This window comes from Hetaerina americana, unplaced genomic scaffold (assembly GCF_022747635.1).
Source record: "Hetaerina americana unplaced genomic scaffold, ioHetAmer1.1.p SCAF_33, whole genome shotgun sequence".
Taxonomy (NCBI): Eukaryota; Metazoa; Arthropoda; class Insecta; order Odonata; family Calopterygidae; genus Hetaerina; species Hetaerina americana.
In genome coordinates, this window is record NW_027286908.1 from 2259205 (window position 1) to 2272179 (window position 12975).

Below are 12975 nucleotides of genomic sequence, written 5' to 3' on the forward strand. Positions count from 1 at the left end.
ATTTGGTCTATATATGAGATTCCATAAAACATTTCAATTTCACATCTAGGTAAAACCTAATCCATTAAAAGTTTGAACTTATTTTATTAATTTAAAAGGGGTCATTAAAAAAATCAAAGTAGCAAAAACCAACCCATGTGACTGATTAATATTGATCTGCATATTTAATATTTGACACAACCGGTATAAAAACAGTTTGCGGGCTCAATCGCAGAATGTTACATAGAAAAGGAGCAAAAACAAGAAATTAAAATACATGAATATTTTTTTAAAAACCTTGCTGACAACCCTATGCATGGGTTCGAGTCCAGACTCGGGCATGGATGATGTGTCAACACTCTTAGTTCGGCCTCTAATAACAGGCCATGAGCTTATCTGTGTTGCTATTATTGAAAAATCTAGTTCTGCTCCGGTGGAAACAGTCGTGGGCCATTTCCTCGTGGGATAACTTCATTTAACTGTCAACAAGGCAGTCCAGTCACGCAATTTTATCACTCGGCATCATGGATATCAAACGCTGTATTTTGTCCAGTATCACTGTATTTGAGCAAATACACTGATTGCAGTCGTAGGGTGGGTATATGGAAAGAGTTTTATTCACTATTAACACGTTTCCTTCTTCTTCGACGGGCACTCTGTTCTCTAACAGCCAATTCTTCAGTCTGACCCTGGTATTTTCAATTATACGTTCATCAACACAATCTTTGGTCGGCGAAAATATATTTAGCCGAGGTATGTTAACGTTGGAAGCCGAAACCTCCATATGTTTCACGGCATGTCCAATAACAACTTCCACAGAACCATCAGCCTTAAATAAAACTACACTGAAATTTGAATGGAAAGAATTAGAATCGTGAAATCATTCTCCTAGGGGTAACAAGAGAATAAAAAAATCATACCTATTAGAAACAGGATCAATGGTATAAACTCGACCAACGGTTTTTTTGTTGTCAACGGTAGTGACTTCTACAATGCTATCGATCAATTGCTTTAACTGAATGGGATTTTTCTTCAGGAGAGAGCATTCTTTTGAAGGAGTTGTTTCCATATTCTCCATTGCACTTACACATGCTAAAATCAGCACTATCTTAAGGCGATTTCTTCACCAACTTTTCATGTTACCGTGTTTCATCATTACACTCTCCGTACAATAAACATCCCTAGTCGTAATTCGTATGTCATTTGATAAAATGAAGTGGCTGTGGCGTGAAAGCAAAAATTCACCGATTTTAATTCACCGACATATTTCGTTGACGTTTATGATTATAATGAGCTGGCAAAGCTCTGAAAAACTGTGTCCTTTTCCCTAATTTTTTGAAGAATGTTCAATGAAAATATTTGAAACTGGATAATAATGCCGAAAAGGAGACCAGGTGCATCGGTAGGTGTTAGATTCTTTATACGACAGTGAAAAGGTTGTTTTCACTTAGAAGAGTATTCGATAACCTCTGTGATTATTTCTGACCGAGGCACATTCTTCTGAGCATAGATGATTATTGTTTTTATTTGTTTTCATCGCTTTATTAAAGCAGTCTGGTGAGCCCGACAGTGGACTAAGCAGTGTAGGTGGATCGGGAGTCCCGAGTCCAGTTTCCATTGTAGCTCCAGAAAATTCTACCGAAGAAGTTAAGGAGGAACCGAAATATAGCTTCAAGAATGTGGCCTTTCAGGTTAATAGCAACATATATTCTATAATGTGATTTCCACATTTTTCGGGCTGCGTCCGCGTATGTCGTTTAAATGTACAACAGTTTCGCCAGCTATCCTGCTGGCGTCCTCAGGCTCCTTGACCTGAGGACGCCAGCAGGATAGCTGGCGAAACTGTTGTACATTTAAACGACATACGCGGACGCAGCCCGAAAAATGTGGAAATCACCTACTCATCGCCGCGGAAACCTTCGAACGAACATATATTCTATAATTTTTAATGCTACAAATAATGTCGCAATTTAACGTTGACCCTAGTTCGTTGAGGGCAACATTCAGATTAACCTCTGATGTATGAATTTGATGACTAACACATGCATTACGTCGCACTAACACTGACATTTTCCAATTCAAATAGTTAGGGCCATGCTTCCTTCGGGTAATTCCATTTCAAGGATTCAAATTTTGTATATAACTTGGTATATATTCTTTATGTGCTCAATCACTGATATTAAATTAAAACTTTTATCTCCCGCATTTTTTTATTATTACTTGTTTAACTTTCCAAAAATCTGAATTTTCGGCGTACGCATATACACAGAAACTTGTATCTTAGGCCTGTGTTAAGATATTTTTGTGGTAAACTCATTTTGATATGAATTACAAGCAATTGAGGCAATTACTTGACATGTCACAACACTGTATTTGATATACTTGAAACTTTTAGTTCAATGCTCAAAATTTGAAAACTCATGTATATTCATTTAGGCTTCATGTGTTCGTGAAATGTCAACCTGGTTATAATTTTCAATTCCTCTGTCTGTGGCGTAGAAAGAAAACGGCCTTTTTCGAATATATCATATATTATTAGTTTTAAAGATATTTGCGGTAGGGTTTTTTGAAGGTAACCCATTTTAGGAATTGTCAATTTGGGCGTAAATATTACCCTTTGGCCTTATTGATTTGTTTTTTTGTGTTTCACCAATCGCAAGGGAAATATCGCCGTGCACTTCTTCCCATCAAATTTTCTTCCCGCTGTTGGGTCAAAGTTGATGTTAATTTGCTGGGGTCTTATGTTTTTAAACCTTGGGAGTAGATACGGAGTGGCTCATGGGAAAGATATGATAGTTTGGAGGTACTCTCAAACACCTTGCTATTCATGGAGGCTATACACTGAGCAGATTATGCTTCTAATACAATTTTTCAGCCGTGGTTAGATGAGCGTCCCCAAAATTCAGTTCATTTACCGGACAAATCCGAAACCTCCTAGGGGAGAGAAGATTTTGAAGAGTAATTTTCAGGAAACAGAGAGCCCATTGTGGGGACCTTTCATTTTCATCCAATGGCCTTTCCTGAAATTACAGAAAATGTATCTGTGATAAGAGTGAAACTCCTAAAGTAATTGGATGTTCGGCCCTAGTGTTAGATGGAATAGCAGGTTATGTGGCTTCTAAGTGTGATCAGGCATTTGCTTATGATTTTCTCCAAAGATTAAAATGAAGAAGGGACTTTCCTGCACAAATTGTTGACCACCAACATCTTTTAGTGTTTCCAGATATGAAGGTGTAAATAAAGCTGTTAATAACATTTGAAAAGTGACCCCCATTGGCATCCCACCATGGTTTCTGACTCTTACATACTTAACAAATAGTGAATACGCCTGATTTCTTTATAATTTTCGAACCTATGTTTCTTTAGAATTAATATTTTTTAAATTGAGTTATTACCTAAAAGTATAACAAATATAGTATTTTGACGTATCAAATGATAGCCTGTCTGATTCTTATCAAAATTGTGTTTATCACAAATATATATCCGAACTCTGATCTAATATATGTTTTTGTGAATGTTTGCATGCAAATACTTGCTAAAATGTCACCCTGTCAACAACAAATGGAATTTCATAGAAAAATTTCTTCAGGTGGGTTCCTCTTGGTTTGTACTTATAAATTGAAAAAAATAAGACGGTAGGAAATGTTAAAGTAATTTTCATTGCATCACTTGAAATGGAATGACTCCTTAATTCTACTTGTATAGTAATAGTTAGTGAAATCCGTGCTCAAGTCTATTGAATTATAGTTTAGGATATGTTAATCTTGGAACAATTTGAATTTTTACCTGCTTTTATTCCATTATTAGCATTCCAAAAAGACTAACAACAAAAAGAGGGCATGGAGATCATTGAAGCAAATTATTACGCTGGAGAGAGCACTACCGTGGGGAAAGGATGCAGTTCATTGTAAGCTATTATGATTTGGAGTAGTCGATCTATATCCTACTTTTTCTCATATTAATCTCCCTGTGTAGCACTTTTTTCACAGTGGGTTATTCTAATTTCAGTTAGTACAATTGATGCCTTACCTTCTTACAAGCCGCCAAAGAAGTACTCCGATATATCTGGACTACCTGTGAGTTTGAAAAAATTTTTACTGATTTAAAAAATGTTTTATCTTACATTATTGTGATAACCACCAATTTTCTTTTTAGGCAAAATATACAGATCCACAAACTAAGCTGTTTTATGCAAATTCTGAAGAGTTTAAGACAATAAGAACACTACCTAGTGACATTGTAGCAGGTTATCTGGCATTGCGAAGAGCCAGCAATCCTGTTGGATGAGCTGAAATTTCTAGCATCTCAAATGATGTTCAATATTACTCCATAAAAACCACCATGAAATGTTATACTGTGATTTGTATAACTGGGTTTAAAGGATCGCTTGGAATTCCAGGTGATATCCATGCGATGACTTGAACTAATGTTTCAATTACTCATAATAAATGGTAAATGAACTAAATCTAAAGTGTTGACGAACATCTTGATTACATAGCCTTCTTTTAGAAAATTTATATTTGTCCATAAGATTTAGAATACCAATTCTAAATTGTTAATTTTATTTTATTCTTAATTCAAAACATTTTTGATTATTTTTGCAATGAATCCTACTGGAATGTGAAATGTGATGGTAAGTGAAGGGAGAGCATGAGGAGGAGAATTAGAGGAAATAATTCTTCCTGGAAGAAAACGTTAGATAGTGGTATGGGATTGGTAGGCAAAGAGAGAAATTATACGGAAGTGGAGAACTACAGTTAAGGTACGAGGAATGACCGTGGGGAGAAATCGATCAAGTTCTGCGGGAGGTGGGTTAATCATCACCAACACTTGGTTTAGACACCATAAAAGGCATAGGTATACATGGAAAATGCCAGGTCACTCAGAAAGGTATCAATAAGATTATATTATGGTTAAGCACCGGTTTAGGAACAGTGCGATCAATTCACACAGCTTCCTGGGAGCGGATGCAGACTCTGGTCATCATATAGTTGATATGAAATTTAACATCCTTTTCAAAAAGATACGGGCAGCAGTTTAAGAAGTGGAGTGTAGAAGCATTAACTGGATTGACACAAAGGATTATCTGCAGGGGGTAGAGAAAGTAATGAGTGAGGGAAAAGAGCTGAGTACTGTCGAGGATAAATGTGAATATATAAATAAAGGGAAATCAATAGCTGCAAAAGAAACTGTAACTATCAGAACTGTGCATATAATAAGGACAAGGAAAACATGGATTGCAGGTGAGATGGTTAGAAAGATATACAAGAGGTGAGTTACACAGGCAAGTGAAGCACTATCAGAAATCTGAAAGGGAAAATCATTGCAAACAATCGAAGATAGTCAGGAAAAATATTATTCGAACCACAGAAGGGTCAACAGAGATCGAAGGAATTATAGGGCACCAACATTTGACCAGCCAGCTTAGACAGAAAGAGAATATGACGTAGATGAGGATGGCTTGGGTCCAGGTTTACTCAATGACGAGATAGAAATCAAATAAGGCCTAGGGGGGAGTTAATATTCCCATGAAACTACTAATGGTTTAGGAAAATTTGAGAGAAAGAGTTTGTATGGACTAATTCTTAGCATTTATTAGAGAGGAATTCAGCTGGAAGACCTCCGTCAGATTAGTGTTAGTCCCTATTCCTAGTATTAAAGAATACTCAAATTTGATTTCGTACACAGCTTAAGTGGTTCTTAAGATCAACAAGAGGATGAAGAGTAGGGAAAATAATTACGAAGGGGAATGATCAGTTTTGGTTCAGGAAGGGGAGAGACACACATGATGCCATAGCAGTTTTGAGATCACTAATAGAGAGAAACATAGAATACAATCCGAATATATTTATCTGTTTGATAGATTTCATAAATGGATTTGTGTATAAAATGAATCAAATAAATGTAATTAAAACAAAGGTTATGCAGTTGTCCAGGAAGTGAAAGGCTAAGGTTAATATCAAAGTAGAGTTATTCAGAAACCATAGCAGGTGGATCATTTTACATATCTCAGAAGTGTATCAAACCAAAGTAGTAGGGACGTAAGGAGAAGAATTGTGTTAGACAAAGAAGTTTTCACAAGGAAGAGGAAATTGATGACAGGGACATTGAGTAGCCATATTTAGAAAAGGCTCCTCAAAATTTTCATAATGAGCATAATTTTTTATGCTGTGGAAACATGGTCACTGAAGCAGGCTGATAGGCATTGATTGGAGGCTCTTGAAATGTGGGTGGAGAAGGTGAAGTTGACGGAAAGGAAAACTAATGAGGAATTTCTGGGTATGGTGGGGAGAGGAGAGGGGATTGTTGGGAGGAATCATGAGGCAGGAAAAATGGATGCTGAGCATTTTGATTGGCTATGGAATGCTTTAGATGCTCCTATAGAGTAGAAAATGTGGCCAACAAAGAAGGTTCAGGAATAGGATAGGGATGTTGGACAGCATGAAGGGAGGAAGGAAGTATACAGAGATGATGAAGAGAGGGCTGTTGTGGAGTTGGATGTTGGGTTGTGTTTTGTTAGGAGAGACATGGAAATTGTCGCTGTACCATTTGGTAGTTAGTGTCATCCAAAAATTTGCTTAACCGATAGATAACTGATAATAATAATCATCATCAAGTGAACCGAAATAATTAATAGATATCAATAATTACATTGATCAAAGCAAGAAATGGTTATTTTTTCCTGGGAATCATAATACACATCCAGCAAGCATTGATTTAAAAAACAATGCATACCTGTCTGATGCTCAGGTAAACTGATGAAACCTCATTTGGATTCTTTGAATTATGCATGGATGCTGTGTTGACCTTTTTTGTACTTATTCTGGCAACCATTCCACGTTTATACCTATGACCATAGTGAATGACGCATTATTAATTAAGTGCATAGAATGATAACTACCATTGGTCACAAGAAAGCCACTTTGTATCAATCGGAAACCCAGAGGACTACCTCCTCTCCAGGCTCATTCATTTCGACCAATCAGTGTGGACCCTGTATTCTAAGGTGCCCTTAGTCTACTGCGATCAAAGCAAAGATGGCAGCACCTGATCAGTCATTTTTCCCATAAAGGACATTATTCTTCAAGGGAGAAAATTCCCAAAAGTTTGCATTTTGTGGGGATGATGCCTGAATCCCACCCCTCCTTTGAAATACTATAAAAATACAATAAATTGCCTTCATCAATGGGAAAGTGTTTGATTGTGGAATGACATTTGGAAAAAATTGTCATTGATCTTTTCAGTGTTCCTTGATTCCATATTTTTTTAATTTTTCAGTATTTATTTTAGGCACTTGGGTTTAATAAGTGAAAAAAATAATCAAAATATTGAGAAAGCAGTCCCATCTCATTACAGTTCTGAAGAAGGGAATATGGAATTGCTCAGGTTTGGACTAATGGTCTCTCAGTGAGTCTCGGTTGCAGTCCTGAGATATTTCGTAAAATTCGTTTGCCATTGCCAAAAACTCAACTATTATCTGGTCCAGGTGAATGTCATTGTCAATCTACACCATTTAAGTTTGCTGATAATGACTTGTTTCATAAGTTGAGACGGTGGAAATGCATTACTACTAGTAGTTTTAGCTTCTTAAAGTCACTCCTTCCAAGGTGGGGAGGAAAGAATTTCAAATCCACTGGCATGTGCTAGATGCTGTTGAGAAGAAATATCACTCCATACCACTTACCTATTCTTCTCTGGTGAACCACTCTTGACACTCTCCACATCAACACTTGGCTCTACTAAAGCATCCAAATAATTGTCGGCAATCTGTTAACTTCTTATTCCAAGCTCCATTAGTTTGGGTTTGGAAACCACATGCAACTTATTACGTAAAGAAATATCCTTGGTGCAAATTTTAGATATGGCCACTTGCCAATGATAGAGAAACTCCACAAAATATGAAAGCATGATGAAAATATTAATTTTGAGTGGTTTATTGTCAATGAATTTATCCACGATCAATTTCCATTCTCCCTTTTGGATCTGTAAACTTTCAGCGTGAAATGAGTTTCTGGAGGACCCATTTATGAAGGGATGACTCAACCACATCACTCAGCCAGCTCTGAAATGATGGCAATGCCTGCAAATTGTGGTGAGAGGGAGTGTAGAACCCAGCTGAAAGTTTTACGTATGCACTACATGGAACATCAACTTTAAAATTTATTTTTCAGGTACTCATGGTGGATAGAAATAAGGGAAAAAAACACTATTTTACTAACTCACATGGTTTTATTCATGATTATATGATGAATTTATGCAAATGACTTTGAATAAAGATAATTAACAAGATGACTCTTTCCTTCTGAACATGATACACTAAATGTAACATAATTTACAATTACATCCAATTTCCTTCACGGAAACAATACATTGCTTTGATGTCAGTATGAAATGCAGCCTTGTAGCTCACACCATCTGAATAGTATTTAGATTTGCATACTGGAGACTTCTAGGCTTATATCTTTTTATATCTACTATACACGTCTTGACCAATAAATAAAATTTTTGTTTGCATTAAAACATGTTATCAGTATGTGCCCAATCACAAAATGAAACATGACTCATAACATAAAAATAATTGTAACCTTAATCAAAAATTACCTCTTGAAAGAAAAAAAAAGTAATAGTAAACCTTGGCAAATTGGCATATTATTGACCAACTGCTTTACACACCATATTATAATTTATATGTTCAAAATACCCTCCATTTTATTTCACACTTCTTGTATATATTTTCAAAAAAAAATTAAAATGGTAAAACTTAAGCATACATCATTCAAGAATTACTGATGGCAGCTACCAATGAAGAGAGTAAAACTTCCATCTATGGTTAAGTTTTAAGAAAGAATATCACAAACTTTTCTTAAATGAATTGGAACCTCTAAATTATGCAGGCCCATTCTTATAAACTTAACAATCACAAAATTTTGTTACTAAGTACTGCTTAAATATTATCTGACAAAGAGAGGAAATTGGAAAAAATGTTATCATGGGATGTCATGGGAATTGGTTCATGCTTATGAAAAAAACGAGGTAAATAAAAATATATGCAATTAAATAAGGCCAAACAATTTTTGTTATGCATTCTAAGAATACTATCTACCTTTGAAACTAAGAAAGAATACATCAAAATGTTAAGACACCAATGTTAGCACATAAATCCCATCATCAGCTGCTTTACAAAAGCCTCGTACATTTCTTCATTGTGTGTATTCTTATTTCTTATATCACAGAAAACCTCCTTAAACGCATCATTTTCCAAGTTTTTACAGCGTGGTTTAGTCAGCCTGCATTTTAAAACGGGCAAATGGCTTGTCGCGCCACTAATCCACTTTGACACGTTTAGCCAATGTATTTTCAGCTTTGCATTTCGACACTTGCCACTTTTAAACGAAGCAAAAGACATAGGATATCTACACAGTATATCAAAAGAATCAGTCTGTGTACCCCTTGTATACTTAACTGGGCCACTAAACCAAACATTTTTTAAATCATTGAAGATTTCACACCAACCATCAATGAATAAATTCTCATGACATTTCTTCGTGTTTTTTCCTATGATTCTTCTGCAATTCCTACAAAACGGTTTTCCTTTCTTTAGCTTTTTCTTTCCGGTAGAAATTGAGTTCAATCTAAAGTGATGACTGGAACAATTGATGTCCCTGTTAGAATGATAAAGGTATATACAATAAGGCCACATAATAAATTTTTCTTTTAAACAAAAGCGTGCAAATTTGTGTTAAAAAAGTATGGCTGTAGAATAATATTGGAAAGCCTCACTGCAAGGTAAAGCAATATAGAATAGGTTTCTCAGAGTTTTCCTGTCGTTTCTGCCGCCACCAGATAGTGCTGTTTGTCAGCTTCCAATACGGCCACCATGAACGTTTGAGAAAATTTTTCACTTTTAGTACTTCGGCAATTCAACTTATACCATACTTACAAGTAAAAAGTTCATTTCTCATATCTTGCACTGACTGAAATCATTGACAAGCAGACCAAAACCAAAATTCCTAATCAAAAAATTAGCAATATATACAAGAGAATTTTAAGGGGTGCAGCAATCCAGTGGCAAGACTGACTGGAGGTCCTAGGGTTCATTTCAGGCAAGTACTACAGGTACTTTCCACTTCACCCCAAATGTGGTTACCAAACTTTCCGAGGAGGCTAAATAGGCAAGAAATGAGGACAAACTCCCCCCACCCTGGTACGTGAATTTACACAATTTCCCTATTTAGGGCTTAGTATTACGCACATGCTGACCTCGGCTATCAATTCAACTAATGGTTTCATTACTCTGGTGTTTTATTTAAATGTAAGGTATAAAAGAATGAGGTTGGTTCAACAATTTCTGTTACTTTTTTTATCACAAAAAATACTTCACTAAGAAATTATTGATCAGGGTCCCCATCAAAGTAGTCTCTTCCCAACTCATTCTTATCCCAATTGCATTTCCACTTGTTGAAAAAGTCCTGGAACACTTCTTCCGGATCGCTAATAGGCTCCTATATCAAATTTATCTCCATCTCAGGCATGTTGGCAAATCTTTTTCCTTTGAGCGGGAGCAGGATTTTTAGTTTAGGGAACAGGGAAAAGTCACATGGGGCCACACCTGAGGAGTAGGGTGGGTGGGGAAGCATGGTAGCCTTGTTTTTGACTGAAAATTCAAGAATTCTGAGAGATGAATGAGCCAATAAATCGTCAGGTTTAAATAACTACTTGCCACTCCAAGAGTTCGGGCCTTAATGCCTGATTCTCTCCCTTAGGCATTTAATAACCCCCAGGCAGCAATCTTGTGTTGACTGTCTGGCCTTCAGGTAGGTATTCGTAATGCACAACCCCCTTAGCATTCCCGTCTATCAAAAAAACCAGTTTCTGTGGGTGGGGGATGTTTCACCGATCCATTGCGAAGATTACTCTTTTATCTATAAACCAATGACTCATCACCTGTTATGATGCTGGACAAGAAGGTTTTATCCTTTTCAGCTCGATCAAACAGTTCCTGACACACTTGAACTTGATGATGTTTCTTGTCTGCTGTCATCAGGCAAGGCAAATATTTGGAAGTGACTCAAAGCATCCTCACAACTTTTCAGTCAGAATTTAAAAGCACAAACTATTCGAGATGCCACACTCTTCTGCAAGTTCCCTGATTATCAAATGTCGACTTGTACAAACGAAATAGCTCTCTTTCTTGACGTGAGGGTCATCAGTCGACGTTGATGGTCTTCCAGAATGCTTGCCATCTTCCACTGCCCCTTTGTGAACCAGGTAAACCACTCATCGTGCATGGAACATTTCAGAGCATGCTCACCATAAGCCTTGCTTATCATCTTTGAAGTTTCTGTGAAGGATTTGCAGAGTTTGACTCAGAAATTTACAGGACAACGCTGCTCCTTCAAATACCTCATTTCCTTGGATCTGATTTTTTACCTCACTCCACAAACACCCTTTCAAATAATAAGCAGTAACTAATCAAGAAAACAAGATATCACGTTGGTTGAAGGCAATTATTTGGGAAGTTTCTATGGACACAATATCTCCAAGCGGATTAAAAAATAACCAACTGAATGTATGCTATAAAAAAACTGGAAACTTTTGAATAGACCTCATATGCTAGAATGAGGTGTCATGGAATCTATACATAGTAAATTTAATTGGTATTTTCAGTCGTGACGTATAGATAATTTGACAATGATTCAACCTTTGACTGCAAATATCCCGACCCAACCACATCAGATAAGGTTATAATGAGGGTGCTTTCTTTAGAAGATGATCGTGAAAAGCAAGAAAGAGGCCACTAAATTATTGCACTCCCACACACACACACAAATATGGGGACATTTACTTGGGAGCCAAGAGTAAGAAGGAAGGGTGACCTTAGGATATTTGATGATGGTTTACCAATTACCTCCTTATCGTTATCACTCAGATTAGTTGGAATAAATTTAATACTCACAAACTTATGGCCTATACATTAATTGCAAATCACAAGGTCTGATAAGTGGTAAACTCCTCCTATACCGGAGTCCAATGCCATTCCACCAAGGAGAGCTTTATCCTTTCCCTGTCAGCAAATGAATTTTTTTTCTCTGGAGGGCACTCCATAGAACACATCCCTTTCCCTTCCTCTGATCTACATTTGTCACCCCATGACCTCTCCCTGTCCACTCCTTCCTCCCACCACTACATCTCAAACTTACTATGAACAGCTGATTACAAAAACCTGAACTGAAACAAAAACATGAGGCAGCCTGTCATTACGCCAGATTGTAAATAATGTTTCCTATCATGAATAAAGAAATAGTGAACATTTCCCAATTAAATGTTCAATCTTTCAAACTATAACATCATAATAATAATGAATTTTTTTAAGATTCTATGACATGTGGCTTACATTAATACAAGTAGAGCAAGTCATATCTAGTTAAACCCCAAAGCTCTAAGTTGATAGCTGTTAATGTCAGAGTATGCAGTCATGCTGCTCATAACAGCTCTTGAATGCTCTTGCTGCTACTAAGCAAAAAGAATGGCTCCTGCCAAACAGAGGACACACACTATCGGATAGCTAGGTGATTCATATTCACTTCAGTTGGTTTCCTAGGACTCAAAATCTCCATTACCAGATGCTGCAGTCAGCAGTTTGTGTTACTTAGTTAAATCCTACACTCCACAGTGGATAGCTTTAGTCATCAATGTTGATATAGTAGCTTAGATATTTAATAACGTATCACACCGTCCTTCAATTTTTTTATCTTTTTCTAAAGGTGCACTTATAAACAATGTGGTAGGCATGTTACGCAAGATGGCTTGAGCCATGTGGTATATGTGTCAATTATTTTTAAGGCCACAGTCTGAATATCACCAGAGCTGGCAATGAGGGAGGGGAGGGGCTGAATTAGACCTTCACCCAACACTCATTCTCATCTATCAAGACTACATGATGCAATGCAGTAAATTCTCTGCTGACACTGGACCAAGTTCCAATGAAAACATCTA

General features: G+C 36.7%; 2 protein-coding genes across 4 annotated transcripts in view; one reads left to right on the forward strand and one right to left on the reverse strand.

Moving 5' to 3' along the window:
* The first annotated feature begins 1191 nt into the window (after window positions 1-1191).
* On the forward strand, window positions 1192-4439 carry LOC139691340 (INO80 complex subunit C). 2 transcript variants are annotated; one of them, XM_071589113.1, is made up of 5 exons: window positions 1192-1381; window positions 1530-1670; window positions 3787-3886; window positions 3988-4055; window positions 4135-4439. In XM_071589113.1, the coding sequence occupies exons 1-5, from the start codon at window positions 1355-1357 to the stop codon at window positions 4264-4266; spliced, it is 468 nt and encodes a 155-aa protein (XP_071445214.1). In that variant the 5' UTR covers window positions 1192-1354; the 3' UTR covers window positions 4267-4439. The 2 variants fall into 2 exon arrangements, with proteins under 2 accessions (XP_071445214.1, XP_071445215.1); XM_071589114.1 differs by having other exon boundaries at window positions 1533-1670.
* Window positions 4440-8210: 3771 nt separating this feature from the next.
* LOC139691371 (PHD finger protein 7-like) overlaps window positions 8211-12975 on the reverse strand; it is a 35640-nt gene continuing 30875 nt past the window's right edge. The window contains exon 12 of one of the 2 annotated variants that reach the window (XM_071589160.1): window positions 8211-9641. In XM_071589160.1, the coding sequence (XP_071445261.1) occupies window positions 9128-9641 (514 nt within the window). In that variant the 3' untranslated portion in view covers window positions 8211-9127. The remainder of the gene's footprint in view (window positions 9642-12975) is intronic. The other variant, XM_071589162.1, reaches the window with a different exon arrangement.

What these genes read in the sequence shown, in the direction of transcription:
- LOC139691340 (XM_071589113.1), top strand. Translation starts at nt 1,355, where the DNA reads ATGCCGAAAAGGAGACCAGGTGCATCG. An exon ending in TCAAGAATGTGGCCTTTCAG is followed by an intron (nt 1,671 to 3,786) that starts GTTAATAGCAAC and finishes TTCCATTATTAG; the next exon opens with CATTCCAAAAAGACTAACAA. An exon ending in GGGAAAGGATGCAGTTCATT is followed by an intron (nt 3,887 to 3,987) that starts GTAAGCTATTAT and finishes TTCTAATTTCAG; the next exon opens with TTAGTACAATTGATGCCTTA.